Source organism: Acinonyx jubatus, chromosome E2, assembly GCF_027475565.1.
Source record: "Acinonyx jubatus isolate Ajub_Pintada_27869175 chromosome E2, VMU_Ajub_asm_v1.0, whole genome shotgun sequence".
Lineage (NCBI taxonomy): Eukaryota > Metazoa > Chordata > Mammalia > Carnivora > Felidae > Acinonyx > Acinonyx jubatus.
The window spans coordinates 42,740,189-42,758,394 of NC_069396.1; the positions used below are offsets into that span (position 1 = coordinate 42,740,189).

At 44.7% G+C, this 18,206-nt stretch overlaps 1 protein-coding gene across 1 annotated transcript; it reads left to right on the top strand.

Moving 5' to 3' along the window:
- The first annotated feature begins 2,807 nt into the window (after positions 1 to 2,807).
- Positions 2,808 to 17,042, top strand: ZNF599 (zinc finger protein 599). Its single transcript, XM_015071930.3, has 4 exons — positions 2,808 to 3,239; positions 5,932 to 6,058; positions 6,409 to 6,504; positions 14,597 to 17,042. Exons 1-4 carry the CDS (start codon positions 3,222 to 3,224, stop codon positions 16,120 to 16,122), a joined length of 1,767 nt encoding a protein of 588 aa, XP_014927416.3. The 5' UTR covers positions 2,808 to 3,221; the 3' UTR covers positions 16,123 to 17,042.
- The last annotated feature ends 1,164 nt before the right edge of the window (positions 17,043 to 18,206 follow it).

An 18,206-nucleotide genomic window follows, 5' to 3' on the forward strand; every position in this document is an offset into this window, starting at 1 on the left:
ATGTCCAACTCAAAATGGAGCATAGATCTGATATATGAGGTAAAACTACAAAACTCTTAGAAGGAAGCATAGGGGTAACTCTTCAACCTCGGACCTGGCAATTCAGTTCTTTTCAGGAAGGGACGGCCCAGAGCTCAGATGGCATCCATCTTCCTCCTGCCTCTTGAGGCTGTGGGCTGGACACAGCGGTCAATATCACCATGATGAGAGAGTGGGCACCTCTCATGGGCCTGAGACGGCCTGAGTGCCTGGGCCTGAGTCGGCCCATGTTCCTGATTTGGGGATCTGGGCGGAAGCATGAGCAGTGGGTGCATGTGGAGGGTAGTACAGGGTTCCTCAGGAGAGAGGCTGACCACTGGCTTGCTTGTCTCCATCATGGCAGGACCATGTGATGTTTGAGGATGTGTTTGTGTCCCTCTCCTAGGAAGAGTGGGAGTTTCTTGATGAGGCTCAGAGACTCTTCTACCATGACATGATGCTGGAGAACTTTGCCCTTATAGTCTCACCTGCTAAGGCCCTCACTTTCACCCCATCCTGGCCTGGGCTCTTCACTTCCCCTTTTACCCAGATACTATTCTATCCTTCCCACAGTCAGACCATGGGAATGAGGACTGCTTCATTCCCAGATTCTCTATGTTAAGTGTTGTGTCCGGGATAGGCTATTTCCACTGTTCCCTCTCCCAAGCAGCCCTGCTGTCTGCTGCCTGGAAGCCCAGCAGAAGTTTTAGGAGTCAGAACTCTTCCAGTCTGCTCAATGATTCCCACCCAGCTTGGCCTCTCTCTAGTCAGGTGACTGTGTCCGGATGTGCGGCACCTCTCTACCCCAAGTCCTTCCCCCTCCCTCCGCCTGATATTTCTGAGGTCTGCCTGTGCCAAGAATTTGGGCACAGACGTGGCCAATGCTTGTAGGGACTGCCAGGCTATGCCTGAGATACTTCCTCAACAGTTCTTTATGTTAGTTGTAGTTCCCACGTTCTGTGTGTGCTAGGTTGTTCATCTTCCCTATGTTTCCTTAGGACTTGTGTGTCCTCCAGGTCCCGTTTAGTTTCCCGACTGGCGCAGGGTCAGGCGGAAGCCCCCAGCGCTTGGCCAGGCAGACACAAGTACAGCTGCAGCCAGGGAAGTTCACAGTGGGCCAGGTCCTGCTAAGTGGGGACCCGGGGAGGGTATAATGTTAAGGCTTAGTTCAAATGTACTGGCAAACTGCCCCATGTTTACCATTTGTTTCATATCAAAGGTGTAACGGACAGTGGTCTGGATCACTGGGCGGAAGAACCAAGCAGCACTCGGAGAGCTTGGAAGGCAGGAGGTTTATTTTACACCGGTGGGCTCAGAGGAGATCATTCTCCAGAGGTGTGAGCCCAGAGCATCAGTAGCAGGGACAATTTATAGCCTGTTCGAGAGCGAGGCAAGCGGGGTAGGAAGAAAAACCCGGAACAGGAGTCTTCGGGCAGGGACTGGAATTCCCTTATCAGTCCTTGTTGGCCATCTCATAACAGATTTTTCCCTATCAAAGTCACTAGCCACACCAAATTTCTACCTTTGCTTCCCCATTTGCCAGCCTGTCATTTTTACTCTGACTTCTGGTCCCTGTTGAGTCCCCCACCTGTCTGGCCTCCATCTCTCACCTAGTCTCCACTGTTCTCTCTGCAGCACTTTCCAACATTGGTCTACACATGATCCGACGTACATTTGCATGTACCCCTAAATAGTCCCTGGAAACCAGCTACAGTCTATTCGCATTTTCTGCCATAGCTTATGTTCTGTAAAGTCACCCCAAACACTGAATTAGTGAATATGGAATCACTGCTCCTAGGGGAATTGGAGGGTTAGGATCCTGTAAGCCCCTGCACAACATTTTCATCAATAGATCAATGTTTAATGTCATTTTATATATGTTTCTGTTTAGAGACACTTTATTTAATATATATTGTTGATTCATTAGCATTGAATTCATAGCTGACAACTCTGTAACTCATGCGTGAACACAGTTTATCTAACACATGTGTTTTCTCCATGAGGCACATCACAGCCTTCTTGTGCTTTGGGACACCAGACAGCACTTCAGCACTGTGTCTACGGCCCATTTTAAACAGCAAAATCACCAACTAAAAGCTCAACCTCACTAAAAATGTGGCAGTAATTATATCATTCACAGGACTCTTATTTACGGCATTGAGCTGAAATTAGAAGGCAGAGTCTCATCTTCTTCGACCTCAGCTGGGAACGTGCTTATGGAAACCCCAAGCCCAAGGTCCTGAGTTTATATGGAACAGTTCCTATGTCTGGCAACCAGCGGAAATTATCCCAGGCAAAGGTACCAGCATGTCCAAATACTTGGTGAGGCTGAGCTGGGAATGTTCAGAGAATCACGGCTCTCTTTTGTTTCTGGCAGATCAGGAGAGTAAGAGTTGGGTGAGGAGTGGTAGCCTGAGAGGTTGGATGTTTTCCTGAATGTGATGGGAACAGTGAAGTTATGTGGCCTCTCTGGCTGCGGAGTGGAGAACAGATTTGGGGAGTAAGGGAGGAGGCAGGAAGGCAAGGGATGAGGCTATTACACTAGTCCAGGTAAGTTTTGGTGGTGGCTGGACTAGTACGGGGGCCATGGAAGTGGGAGAAGTGGTTGGATTCTGGATCTGTTTTTTATGTATGGCTGAAGGGCTGCTAAACTCTATGTGCTTCTCCTTCAACCTCTTAAAAGCCATAGCCCTGTCTTTGGAACTTAAACACGACGTTTCTCAGAGAATGGGAAGTACACTCCCCATCACTAAGATTCAGTCAGAAACTACATTACCCAGCAGGAGTGTTTCTGACGTCAGAGGCGGGCGCTCAGCCAATGACGGAGAGCGGAGAGGGGCGTTTCCTGCCGCAGAGTGGGCGGGACTTCTGGCGTCCTCTCTAGGACCTCATTTGGTTGTAACTGGTCTGCGCTTAGCGGAGCTTGTAATTGGAGCGCCGGGGGAGGCTGCTTCCCAGAAGGGGCTTCCAGCCTGAGCTATTTGAGCCCTGACTCCACCTGTAACGGGGTTGCCCCCCGCCTCGGCACCAGCCCTTCGTCCCTGCGGTACCCGCAGGCGGCCCCTTGGACCTTGTTGCGCGTTTACACAGAGGAGACCGAGGTGCCAGACCACCCGGCCCAGGGCTGGGGCGAGGGGTCGGCTGAACCCGCTGGGACGGGCGTTAGTCGCAGCTTCGCGAAGTCTCGCTCGGCCGTGGGCCCCATGGCGGCGCCGGCGCTGGTGAGTGGTGGGTCCCACATGCCCACGCGCGCTGCGGTCGGTGTTCGCACGGTTCCACTCAATGGGATATAGATCCTGGGACTCCTGGCCGTTCCTTCTTAATGCTCTTGGATCTGGGAGTCTTGGAGGAATGGGGGCGGTAGAGGAGCAGATCTTACTTACTTCCAACCCCGGGTTCTGAATCCAGGCCAGGGGTTGTCAGGGGAGACCCCCATTTCTGCCTCTGACCTCAGCTTGCCTTTCACTGCCCTTGGCCTCCATTCCGTCGAATCTGAAATTGGAATACCGTGTATTAACGATTTTTCTCAGTTGAGGGAATCAGAGAGGGTACACTTGTGACGTGTGCCCTTCAGTGCTCAGCATGACCCAGAGAACATCACTCTGGATGCGCTTCTGAGAGGGACTTCCCTGGCCCTGCTCTGCTCTTAGGCTCACTCCAGGGACAGTCTGGTCCGTCCCTGCCACAGGTCTGTAGGGGATGGGAGCTCCAGAGCAGAGGTGAGGGGGGAGTCGCGTTTTTTGAATTGCTGCTTTTCTGATAGCAGTAGAAGGTCCCTGGACAGGTGGGAAGACAAGACAGTCACCGGATTGAACTCTGCAGGCGCCGTCTGTGTATTACAAGTGAAGTTGGTTTGCAGTGAATCCATTTTCCTGTTGAACACATTTTCTTATACAGGTTCCTACACTTTCCAAAGGCTTTTGCCACTTGCCACTGGCTTTTAGGAGAGACTTACGTTAGTAAGGTAAACACAAAAATCCTCTTTGGATTTCTTTTGGTTGGTGAAAAGAGTTGCCAATGTAAGTTTTTCTTAAAAGCAAAGTGGCAGTAAAGGGAACTTCCAGAAAGTGAGGGATACTCTTCACTTTACTGCCCTTTTGGCTTAGAAAAGTTTTCATAGGAACACTTTGCTTTCAGATAGTGGGGAAAACCTGTGCTTGTGAAGTGACTCTCATTAATGACGGTGTGCAGGAATGCTGTGTCTCTGGGGATGTAAACACACAACAGGCCCTCAGTTACTCTCTAGCACGTCACCCTGTTTACTCTCATCCTGCCTCCGACCACTTGGCTTAGTTATTCATCTTTTCTTACCTGGCCCGCTCCCCGACTTCACTTCCGCCTGTTCCAGTCAGGGGAGCCTTACCCGGTTGCCCTGGGGGCCTTCCCGGGTTGCCCTGCCTTGGGGACATAAGTCCCCTAATGTTTTCAGTCACCTCACTGTCCTTTGTTGATTCTTGGAGCCCTTAGGGCCGTGTGACTTGATCTTGTTCATTTATTTAGTTTCTTGTTGGGGACCTTTCCCCAGCCCTGGAGTGTGAGGTCCTGTTGTCTGTTCTGTCCCTAGGCCTAGAAAGTGCTGGGCCTGCACCGGTGCCCAATAAGTGATTGATGAGTGAAAGATTTTTCCCTTGGGGCGCCTGGGGGGCTCAGTTGGTTAAGCCTCTGACTCATGATTCCTGTTCAAGTCATGATCTCACGGTCCATGAGACAGAGCCCCAATTTGGGCTCCGTGCTAACAGTGCAGAGCCTGCTTGGGATTCTCTCTCTCCCTTGCTCTCTGCCCATCACACTCACGCATGTGTGCACTCTCTCTCTCTCTCTCTCTCTCTCTCAAAATACATAAATTAACTTAAAAAAAAGAAAGAAAGATTTTTCCCTCTGGGACTCTTTCATACTTAGATTAAATCTAAACCCCCCCCCCCCCACCATGGCTGGACCAGAGGGACCTGGGTTCAAATCTTGCCCCGTCTCATTAGGCATGACAACTCTGGTTGACGTGGCTTGAGCCTCAGTTTGCTGGTTGAAAAACGGAGAAGATGGCGCTTACCTCGCGGGCTGTGAAACAGTTAAGAAATTCACAAATCCATCGAGCACTGCATGTGCTGGACTCTTGCAGTGTTTGCTTTTAGAACATTCTAATTCCCACACCAGCCTGATGAAGCATAAACTATTACTGTATTGATAGAGAAATCAAGGCTGAAAGAAGTTAGCATGTGTTGGTTCACAAGACTGGGTTAAAAAAAATTTTTTTTTAATGTTTATTTATTTTTGAGAGAGAGACAGAGACAGAGTGTGAACAGGGGAGGAACAGAGAGAGAGGGAGACCCAGAATCCGAAGCCAGCTCTAGGCTCCGAGCTGTCAGCACTGAGCCTGACACGGCACTCGAACCCACGAACCGTGAGATCATGACCCGAGCCGAAGTCAGATGCCCAACTGACTGAGCCACCCAGGTGCTCCCAAGACTGGATTTAAACTCCAGGAGTCTAGCTCCAGACCTACGGGCTTTTGGTTGCTTTAACACAGCATCTGAAGCCCTCAGATGCAGGCAAGCAGTGTGGACCAGAAAGGCTCCGCTGCTACTGTCATTATTTGAGTTCTTTTTCCCCATTCTTCCAACATCCCAGAGCACTTTTGATCTGCTGCTCACAACCCATATGAGATGAGCATTGTTTGTGTCTTTCTCCAGTGGCTTCCTTACACAGGAGGCTTTTCTCTCCTACACCTTTTATTCTGTCAGAGGCACCATCTGCCTCTCTGCCTCTCTCCTGAGCCCAGCACAGAACTAGGTTCTCAGGAATTACTCAGGGGTTCAGGCCTCAGGTCTTTCTGGACTTGCGCTGGTGGCCAAGCAATTGGTTATCATCTCATTTATTAGATGTACAGCCACCCACCACTTCTCTTTGACGTTGCAGGCATTAGTGTCATTCGAAGACGTGGCTGTGACCTTCACTGGAGAGGAATGGAGACAACTGGATCTGGCCCAGAGGACCTTATACCAGGAGGTGATGCTGGAGACCTGTGGGCTCCTGGTCTCACTGGGTAAGACCTCATCACTCTCCTGAGTGATACCCATGGACTTTCATTCCATCCTCTTTCTCTAAGCATGGCTGATTGAGAAGGCCTCTGGGACCCAACTTCCTCGCTCCTCACAGCCTCATCATAATTCTGGTCTAACCTTTTGATTATTATCCCTGTGTCTATGACAGGGATTGTTGTATAAGAAACATAGTTCTCCGGGGTGCTTGGGTGGCTCCGTCGGTTAAGGATTGACTCTTGATTTTGGCTCAGGTCATGATCTCATGGTTCATGAGATTGAACCCTGTATACTTGAGAATTTTTCCTTTGTCCTTACCTATATACCCATGCCCCATTTATTTTTCCATGCACAGGACATCCTGTTCCCAAACCAGAACTGATCTACCCACTGGAGCCTGGGCAAGAACTATGGACAGGGAAGAGAGGCGTCTCCAAAAGCACCTATACAGGTAGGTGGCTGAGAATCTGGCAGGTGGGTGTCATGGCAGATGGGTTTCATGGCAACTGACAGATTACCGGGGGATCTCTGTTTCTGAAATTCCATGGGTAGCTGCTTCTTGTGGCCTTCCTGGGGTCTTGGTTGATGATGGAGTACTCCAGCCGTATTTCCCCTGTCTTTCCTCCTCATCACACTCTGGCTTTATTAGGGTTAGAATGTGGTATACTGAGTAAGACACGGCTCTAAATGCTTAGCCACTCACCAGCCTCATGACCCTGGGGAAGTTGCATGACCTCACTATACCTTTGATAGACAAGTTAGGCTAAGTTAACTCTCTGCTATAAAAGATAAACTCCCAAATCTAGGTGAGTCAACAGATAACGAGTTTTTTTCTCATTCATGCCATGGTTAATGTGGATCAGCAGGGGAACTCTGTACCACGTATTCAGGGACCCAGGTGCATTCTGTTGTCGGTATGGGGCTATAAGGTTGCCCTGGCACCGTCCAACTCGCCAAGGGCAATAGGAGAGAAGGAGAGGACAGACGGCCTCCAACTTGCAGTGGTGCAAATTAGGATTTTTCCCCTTCAAAAAGGTGTGAAAGTGGTACACATGCAGTAGAAACTGGACTTGGAATTTTGAGTTTGGATCTTTTCCTGGGCTGGTGATACTGCAGCAGGGTAGTGTCTCCCGATGCTGAGCAGTGCAGTGAGCTGCACCTCCCAGTTAGCCATGCAATCCTGCAGGTAAACAACCAGTACACTTACAGCCATTCTGGCTTAAAAAATTTTTTTTAATGTGTATTTATTCTTGAGAGAGAGAGAGAGAGAGAGAGAGAGAGCCAGAGTGTGAGCAGGGGAGGGGCAGAGAAAGAGGGAGACACAGAATCTGAAGCAGGCTCCAGGCTCCGAGCTATCAGTACAGAGCCCAGCGTGGAGCTTGAACTCATAAACCGCAAGATCGGGACCTGAGCTAGTCAGACACTTAACTGACTGAGCCATCCAGGCGCCCCACAACCATTCTGTTTTTCACGTTCAGTATAATATTCAATAAATTACATGAGATATTCAACGCTTTATTGGAAAACAGTCTTTCCTTTTGATGATTTTGCCCAACTGTAGGGTAATGTAAGTGTACCAAGCATGTTTAAGGTCGTCCAGGCTAAGCTATGATGTGTGGTAGGTTAGGTATATGAAAGGCATTTTGATGGGTTTATTGGGACGTAACCCCATCCTAGGTTGAGGAAGATCTGTAGTCGTATCCGCCTGCACACATACTTCACTTCCATTCACATTCCATTGACAAGAGCTGGGTATTAGGCTACATGTTGCATCAGACTGGGAAATGTGGTTCAGCTTTGTGCCCAAGAGGAAGGGGCCAGCAATATGATGAACATACACTCGGTCTGCTAAACTAGCCTACATTAGAAAACACAGTAATGATAGTTTCTGCATCATTGGATCGTTTGGAAATGTAATTAGATAGCAGGAAACTTGTAATTAACAAGTTTATTAACTGACCCAAAGTAAGTGACAAAGTAAGAAAGGTTACAGGTGAGTAATATTTGTGCATTATTAGTCATAATGAATAATGTTATCTCAGACTCCCTTCCGAATTCAGAAAAGATAGTCCTTTCTTTTGCTGCAGATTACTACCTCCAGCTGTACCTTGCATCCCTCCCTTTTCCACCTTCCCTATTCATTCATTTATTCCTCAGTACATCCGTGCATGCATCCGTCCATCCGTTTGTGAAACATATTCAGAAACAATCCCTAGCCTTGTTGTCTTCTTGCCCTCCTGTCTTATAAAACTTCAGGGAGACATTTGCCTTGTCAGCCCCACATCTGAGCTGCTCAGGGCAGCTGGACCCATCCCGTGGATAGAGAGGTGCCAGTGCCGGTTCATGATCTCTCTCCTCTCGTGTTCCTTCTGGCTGCTCAGCCAGTGAGTATCTGGCCACCCCCTCCTCACCCCTAGAATCTATCTCACATCTTCACCCCCCTCTGCAGTTCCACATCTTCACTTGAATGTTCCAGAGGTGCTTCACACTCTCATCCTAAAAGGGACCTCACGATTTGGCTCACGCCTCCCCTCTCCCAATTTTCAATTAATGGTCTTACCATCGAATAAGTCAAGAAAGCCAGCAACAAAAGTAGACCCCGCGACACCTCTACCTTCTTCATACCCTCTATCCAGCCTGAATGTTGATCACGTTTCATCATCCATGTCTCTTGAATCTGTCACCTTCACCAACTCTGCCAGTTCTGCATCAGCACCCTAGTCCAAGCTGTAGTCTTCTCCTGCCTGCATGACTCTAACAGAAGTCTAACTGGTCTCCCGGATCTGCTGTGTGCCTCTGGTCTGCTCTGTGTCTTCCGTCTGCTTCCAACCACTCCCCTTCTTCCAGATATCACCACCTGCCTCGTTACTGGTAACTCAGCATTGTGGCCTACTTCACACAGAATAGAGGCTACGTGCTTAGTTTTCTTGCTCTTTCACCCTTACAGACTCACCTCTGCAGCAGAGTTCTTATCTACAGCATGGATCTAGATCCCACCGTCACCTGCCTTTTCAGGTGTGTTAGTTATCTATGGCCGTGTGGCAACATTACCACAAACATAGCAGGTTAAAATATCACTCATTTACTGTTTTCCTTCCGTGGGTCAGAGGTCCAGGCACAACTTGGGGTCGGCACAAGCCACAGTCATAGGCACCTCACAACACGTCAGCTTCCTTCTTCAGATCAAGTGATGGTGGGAGAGACTCCAGCAAGATGGATGGGACACAAAACCTCATCTCTTACATTCCGTCATTTTGCATATTCTATTCTTTTTAATTTAAATGCAAGTTAGTTAACATATAGTGTAATATTGGTTTCAGGAATAGAATTTAGTGATTCATCACTTACATAGAACACCCAGTGCTCATCCCAAGAAAGGTCCTCATTAGTGCACATCACCCATTTAGCCCATCCACCCACCCCCCAACCTCAGATTGTTCTCTGTATTTAAGGGTCTCTTATGGTTTGCTTCCCTCTCTGTTTTTATCTTGTTTTTCCTTCCCTTCCCCTATGTTTATCTGTTTTGTTTCTTAAATTCCACATATGAGTGAAATCATATGATATTTGCCTTTCTCTGGCTGACTTATTTCTCTTGGCATAATACACTATAGTTCCATCCACATTGTTACAAATGCCATATTCTGTTCTTTAGAAGCAAAATCAAGGCCCTGTAGCATTTAGCTAGAGGGATCGTAATAGGTTGTAAGCATCACAAGTTAGGAATTACAGGAAGCCAAACAAGAGTCTGCTGCATCAGGGACCTTGAGTCTTCAACTTATTTCTTGCCTCTTCTGTATCTTCACCTTCTCACCTAATTCATCTTCTCTCAGAAAACACAGTGAAGTTTCTGACCCTGGGGGAAACATGAAAAAAAATTGCTCTTGGCTCTCCAACAGCATCTAAATGTTGATGACTCTCTTTCACCTGAACAACCAAGCTTCCGGGAGGACTTTTCTCATTCTCTGAAGAGACATCTACACAGGATGTCTAGGCCTCCCCTTTACTATTTTTTACTATTTTCTTTAATTGCTGTACTAAAGCGTAACTTAACACATAGTGAATGTGCAAATCTTAAAGGTTCATCTTCCTGAAGTTTTACACATATAAACCCGAGTACCACCACACAGGTCAAAAAAATACAGTATTTCCAGTGCCTCACAGGCTTCTTGTGCTCCCTCCTTGTTAATATCTCCTTCTACAAAAATAATGGGCATTCAACCCAGTGACTGTAGATGAGTTTTGAAGACTTATAAATGGATCCCCATAATACATGATACTGTTATGTGTGTCTTCTTTTGATAATCATTATTGCTCCGAAGTCTGTCATGCGGTTGCAAATTTGGAGTTATTTCTTACTGTGCAGTGTCTCAGTGAATGAATAGATTTCATTTACCCATTTTACTGTTATTTGGCTTGGGCTCCATTTTTTGGAATATTGTGAAGAACACAGCTACGAATATTCTTGATATTTTTGTTGGATATAGCACACATTTCTGTTGGGAATATGCAAATGAGTGGACTGGCTGGATCATGGTCTAGGTATATGATTAGCTTCAGTGGAAACCACCAAACAGTTTCAAAGGGACTGCACCATTTCATATTCCCAGTAGTCCTCACTGCTGTGCATACTGGGGAGCAGGTGGCATCTTCCCCTTTACTCTTTGAGACTCAGTAGTGTTTCTCAGCACTGCAGTACTGAAAATGTTCTTACATTACTGTTGACATTCTGACTGGCAAATGTAACACCTATAATAATGATAATAAATGGTGGTCTACACCTTATTGAATATTTGCCATATACTGGGCTAGTTGATTTGTATGATTTTTCTCATGTAACACCGTTAGGAACATTTTATGTGTCCTCCCAAAATTCATATGATGGAACCCTAACCCCCAGAGTGATATTAGGAGGTCAGTATTTGGGGAGATGATTGGGTTTAGATGAGATCATGAGGGTGGAGCTCCCATGATGGGATTGGTATCCTCACAAGAAGACAAAGGGAGACGATAGTCTTTCCAGATGTGGTGTGTGTGCTGGGGATGGTTGGGAGAAGAGGGAGAACACTCTTGTGTCTCTTCTTATAAGGACACTAATGCTATCAGATCAGGGCCCTATGCTTATTACCTCATTTAACCTTAATTTCTTCTATCAAAGACCCTATCTTCAAATTCACATTGGAGGTTAGGGGGAACACAAACATTCCGTCCATAACAAGATTTGCTTTGAGGGTAAATATAGGGCTATTCATATGTTCTGTTTTTTCTTGTGTCAGTTTTGGTAATTTGAATATTTCAAGGAATGTTTCCACTTCATCTAATTATTCTATTACATTTTAAGATTGTTTCATCTTAAAATGCTAATTTTATATAAATTTTACCACAGTAAATAAATAAATGCAAGATATATACATATGTTTTTACACTCTTATCTTAATCATTTGGTGCTCATCACCACAAGTGCACTCCTTAATCCCAATCACCTATTTAACCATCCCCCCACCCACCTCCCATCTGGTAACCATCAGTTTGTTCTCTATAGTTAAGAATCTGTCTCCTGGTTTGTCTCTGTCTGTCTCTTTTTTTCCCTCTGCTAGTTTGTTTCTACCATTCCACATATGGGCAAAATCATATGGTATATGTCTTTCTCTGAGTGACTTATTTCATTTAGCACTATACTCTCTAGTTCCATCCATGTTGTTGCAAATGGCAAGATTTCACTCTTTTTTATGGCTGAGTATTCCATTGTGTGTGGTGTGTGTGTGTGTGTATTTCATCTTCTTTATATATTCATCAGTCGATGGATGCTTCCATACCTTGGCTATTGTAAATAATGCTGGTATAAACATAGGGGTTCGGGGGCGCCTGGGTGGCTCAGTCCGTTGAGCGTCTGACTTCTGCTCAGGTCATGATCTCATGGTCTGTGAGTTCCAGCCCCGCGTCGGGCTCTGTGCTGACAGCTCGGAGCCTGGAGCCTGTTTCAGATTCTGTGTTTCCCTCTCTCTCTGACCCTCCCCCGTTCATGCTCTGTCTCCCTCTGTCTCAAAAATAAATAAACGTGAAAAAAAAAATAAAAAAAAAAAACAAAAAAACATAGGGGTTCGTGTATCCCATGCACACATTTTTATAATACCATTATAAACTGACATTCTCAAAACAAATTTAAAAATTACTTCATTGTACTTGTGTATATTTTGCTTTTTTATTTGAGCGTTATAAAAAGCATATCATAGTTTACATTGTCTTATGTGATTTGTACTTTTTATTCAACAGTGTATTGCTAAGACTCACCCGGCACGTTGGTATAGTTCACTTATTTTTTCTTCTGTAGTCATTTGCATGAATGTAACACAGTGTATTCATTTATCTTCATGGGCATTTTCTTGTTTCCAGTTTTTCACACCCACAAAGAGTGCTGCCATGAAAATTCACATACACTATATCCTCATGCATGTGTAGGAATTTCTCTTAGTAGTGATCCCAAGGGCTAGAATTTTTCGATTATTATCAGGTAAGCAAAAGGAGAACGTTACTAGATGCTGCCCTGCTGTTTCTTTATCTGCATTATAATAACGATTTCATGGATCCACATCCTTTCCAACACCTGATATTGTCATGTTCTTATTTTCAGTCAGGTAAATATATGGTATCTCATTGTGGTCTTTTTGCCCTTTCCTCACATCCAAGAAAGGTGATCACCTCTTCATATTTTTTTTCTTTAATGTGCATTCATCCATTTTTGAGAGAGAGAGGGGTAGAATGTGCTCCAGGGAGGGGCACAGAGAGAGAGAGAGAGAGACAGAGAGAGAGAGAATCCCAAGCAGGCTCTGTTTCAGCACAGAGCTCGACACAGGGCTCGATCCCATGAACCACAAGATCACGATGTGAGCCAAAATCAAGAGCCGGATACCCAACCAACTGAGCCACCCAGGTGCCCCTCTTTATGTGTTCATTGGCCAATATGTATCTTCTGCGATGAAAAAGTGGAGTGTTGAATTTCCCACCTGTAATTGTGGTTTTGTTTATTTCTCCTTTGAACTCAGTTTTTGGGTTGATTTGAGGCTCTGATATTTGTTGCATGCATTTTAGGATTGTTACATCTTCCCGGTGTTTTGATCTTTTTATCATTCTATAATGACCCTCTTCTTCTCATTTACTTTATCTGATATTTAGACACCCTTGTTTGCCTTTTAAAAAATTATATTTAGTCAATTTGACTAGTCTTTTCTTTTACAGTTAATGCTTTTGTATCTTATGAAATCTTTCACTTTCCCAAGATCTAAAAGATATTCATTTATACTATTTACTAAAAACTGTTAATATTGAGCTTCTGACAGTAAGGTCTTAACCAGTCTGGAGTTAGTTTTTTATGCGGTGTGAGGTTAAGAATGCAATTTCATATGGCAAATGATTTCTCTAGATCTGTTTATTGAATAGTCCCTCCTTTTCCCATTGGCCACTCTGCTACTTCTGTCATATATCAAAGTATATACGTACATTTCTGACTTCTCAATTCTGTTTTTTCCTTTGATAGTTCGGCAGTTTATCTTAAATCTATGCCTACATCATACTGCCTTGATGCATCTAATCATCATCATCCTAATTCCTCAAAGGGCAAATGTCCCTGCTTTATTCTTCTGTGGAGATATCCTGGTGTGTTCGTTCTTTTATATAAATTCCTCAATGAGCTTGTCACTATCCTTGAAAAACTCTATAAGCTAAACGCTTAATCTGAAGTTGTATAGAATTTGTAGGTGAATTTAAGGAGAACTTTATATGACTAATCTCCCTTTTCACATAGATCTTCATTAGTGTGATACATTTATAATTCTCTTCATCTAGATGAGATCTATTTGGCATCTGTTCACCTAGTCTTTACCCAGACAAAGTAGACTCCGTATGCCCACCCGCTAGCTTCTCACCACCCCCCACTCTCACACAGCCCAGAACCGCGAGCTTTCGTGTCTCCTCTGTCCCCACCTGCCTCTCCATCTTCATCTTCACAGTGCTCTCATCCTCCTCACTTTGCCTGGCATGCAGCATTCTGTCAAGACACTGCACACTTGTACTTTGTAATCCACTGCAGTTTCTCTCCTATTTCTGTCAGGGAGCCCCTACTCTCCTCTGGAAATAAGCTCCCATAGAACCTTTTCTGGGTAGCCTCCACTTATCTCTTTCCATCTCCCACGTGGGCCAAGTTATGTGTACCCTGTGCTGTCATACCATGACGTGTTAGGGCGCAGTCGTTACGCACAGTGTAGTCATTGCTCTGCCCACCCTCCTCCATTCTGGGGAGTGAGGAGTCGTCTCCACTCCGCATTCTCTATGCCGTGCCCAAGTTTTTCTTCCTGGGTTAGCTTTTAAAGATGTCAAGAGTGCGTGGGTTAGCGAAGAAAGAAATTGTAAACCTGAGCGTGATAGATGTGTAAATGCCACAGGCGTCAGAAGGATTTGATTTCATCTTCATTCTTCCACTCAGATGGTAATTTTATTTGCTCTGCATTGACATCGCTAATAGACACCTTTCTGTATTGGATTTCCTTCAGGTGAAAAAGCAAAACCTGAGACCACAGAGTTTACTGCTTCTCAGCTGGCCTTCACTGAGGAAGCCCCTTTTGAGGAACAAATGACACAGGGAGCCTCGAGGGATTCCAGGTTGGGGCAAGCCAGGGATCGGGAAAAGCTATCAGAAATGCAGGAAGGAAACTTGAGGCCAGGAACAGACCCCCACGAGGAGACATGCCCTAGGAAGTTGAGCCATAAACATGATGATTTGGAGACAGATGATAGTTTGTGTTTAACCATTTTACAGGAGCGAGTCACTATACAAGATGATCTACATGAACATGATTGCCAAGGACCCAGAAAAGACCCTGTGACCGATGCAAGGAATAACCTGTATAAATGCAAAGAATGTGGAAAAGGGTTTAGCAAGAATTGGGCCCTTGTTCGGCATCAACAGATTCACGCCGGAGTGAAGCCCTATAAATGCAGCGAATGTGGGAAAGCCTGTCGTTATATGGCCGACTTCATTCGACATACAAGGTGTCATACTGGGGAAAAACCATACGAGTGTGTGGAGTGTGGGAAGGCCTTCAAACGCAGGTCTCACCTCACAGAGCACCAGCGCATTCACACTGGAGATAAGCCCTATGAGTGCAAAGAATGCGGTAAAGCTTTCACCCACCGCTCTTCTTTTATCCAGCATAATATGACGCACACTAGAGAAAAGCCCTTTTTGTGCAAAGAATGTGGGAAAGCTTTCTACTACAGCTCTTCCTTTGCTCAACACATGAGGATTCACACTGGAAAGAAACTCTATGAGTGCAGTGAATGTGGAAAGGCCTTTACTCACCGCTCCACTTTTATCCAGCATAATATGACCCACACAGGAGAAAAACCCTTTCTGTGCAAAGAATGTGGAAAAGCTTTTTGCCTCAACTCATCCTTTATTCAACACATGAGGATTCACACTGGAGAGAAACCCTATGCATGCAGTGAATGTGGAAAGGCCTTCACTCACCGCTCCACTTTTGTCCGGCATAAGAGGACTCATACTGGAGAGAAGCCCTTTCAATGCAAGGAATGTGGGAAAGCCTTTTGTGACAGCTCTTCTTTAATTCAGCACATGAGGATTCACACTGGTGAGAGGCCCTATGAATGCAGTGAATGTGGAAAGGCCTTTACTCACCACTCGGTTTTTATCCGACATAATAGAACCCACACTGGAGAAAAACCCTTGGAGTGTAAACAGTGTGCAAAAGCTTTTTACTATAGTTCTTCCTTTACTCGACACATGAGGATTCACACTGGCGAAAAGCCCTATGTATGCAGAGAATGCGGGAAGGCCTTTACCCAACCGGCAAATTTTGTTCGTCATAATAGGATCCACACTGGAGAAAAACCATATGAATGCAAAGACTGTAAGAAGGCCTTTTGTGACAACTTTGCCTTAACTCAACACACGAGAACTCACACTGGAGAGAAACCCTTCGAATGTGGTGTATGTGGAAAAACCTTCAGCCACAGTTCATCCTTTACTCACCATCGAAAAATTCATACCAGAGTGTAAAGGCCTTTGCATTTACTTCAATTTTAAGGAACTCGTACTGGTGAAATACCTTTTCTTTTGAATATAACTATTCAGGAAAACATTTTGGCCAGAGAAGTATTTTACTATCTGATAATTCATACTGAAGGGAAACATCATAATCGTCATCCCTGTGAAAGTTTCTTTGTGGCAGGTCCTCTCAAAGGTCGTCTTAGAAATTGACCAAGCCTAGAGCTTCAACTACCCCTGAGATTGATCCAGAAGAGAGACCCAGTGGTTATGCATTTAGGAAAAATGTCAAGAATTCTTCCCATGTTTATACTACAGAACCATATCAAAAGTATCTTAAAAGTACAATGAGACATAGTGAAGGAGATGTAGAAAAGAAAGGAAAACAAAATGTGTGTATGGCTTCTAATTTCCCTGCCAAGCTTGTGATAATTTGTCATTGGGGGGGGGGTGGGGATATGGGGGGGATGAGAGATGAAAAATACCTCATCTCCTTTATGTGTTTATTATATACCCGTAGTCAGGAGAGTTGGACCATTGAAGGCAGCTCTGCTGCCAGCTTTTGTGTTTTTTTTTTAATTTTCTTTATTCGAAAACATTGTGATTTTTACCCTTGAGCATAAATGTTTGTGAGAGATGTAGAGGCCTGAGTCATGAAATACTTAAATACGCACACGCACACACACGCACAGAGTCGATTCTTGTTATTCATTGTAGTTGTATTCTATACATTGATCACAAACACTGAATTGGTGAATACTGAGCCATAGCTCCTAGGTTCCTGTGAGCCTCTGTTCACATTTTCATCAACCATTCAATGCGTAACCCATTATGGAATTTTTTTTTCTGTTTAAAAGACATTTATTTAATACATGTTCCCTAGAAATAAATTATATGCAGTATTTCCTTATAATAAAAATATTTCAATTACATCATTTTGTGTAACTTAGTCTGTTACTATACTGCTTCAACTCAGTGATACACACAGAAAGTATACATAATTTAGTATTCACACACAATAAACACAGTAAACAGTAATGTGAACACATACACTGTGTTATACTGTACAGTCATGCGAAGAAAGTCGTTAAAATTAATCAAAGATTGACATTAACTAAAACTAATTTTGATGGAGTTGTTGGATATGTGGTGATAGAGCAGTGCACTCCGAAGAAACCTCTTGACCTTGGCATAGTTGATGGTATTTATTCTGCAGAAGAGGAAGACAGTGAGTGTCGGGTATCAGTTCTACCTCAGGAATTTGACTCTTGTCATTTGTTGACATCAGCAGTTTCCTTTTGTGAAGTGGCTTGAAAAATTGCATGAGGCTTCATTCAAATTGGGTCACATTCTTTTATGTCATGGAACATTTTTCCAAAGTAGAATTTCTGATATATGGCTGCTGCGAGAAAGGTGACGCATTCAGTGGTAGAGTGATTTTCATCACCATCCTCATCATCACTGACTTCAGTGCCTTGTTTGGCTATCTCTCCTGGGTCTTTATTTGTGGGTTCTACCACCTTCTCGGTCAGTATTTCTTCCACCTCTTCCCTCACATCATTGGGAGTTTTTCCACTTACTTGTCATGTGATATGCATTATGTACTTGACACTGTTCTTTATGTTTTATGTAACACCTTCAAAGCCTTTGAAAATTTCCAGTTTTGCCATTTTCCCAAGTTCCTGAAAGTAGTCTGCTTGACTGTGCCAAGCTGTTGGGACAAGCTGTCCAAGCTGTGCCACTGTTGGGACAGTCTCCAGACTGTACCAACACAGTAACCAGTAACAGTACGCATAGTGACTGACTGCAATAGTCCATCATGGTAACCACCATGTTTCTTTGTTGGTGTTGTAAGCTTTAGTATAAAGCTCCCTCATGTGGCATACCACGAAAGCTTTTATGTCATGTCCTGATTGAGAGGTTGGGTGACAGTGTTTAGGGGCATGAAAAGAACATCTAGGTTGGGGTGGGCATTTGCGAGTTCGTAACAATGGGCCAATGGGCATTATCCAAAATTAATACAACCCTGGAGGCAAAGTATTTGCCCTGGAGATAGCAGTAAATATAGCTTCTTGGATGAGCAGTTGTGGAAGCAT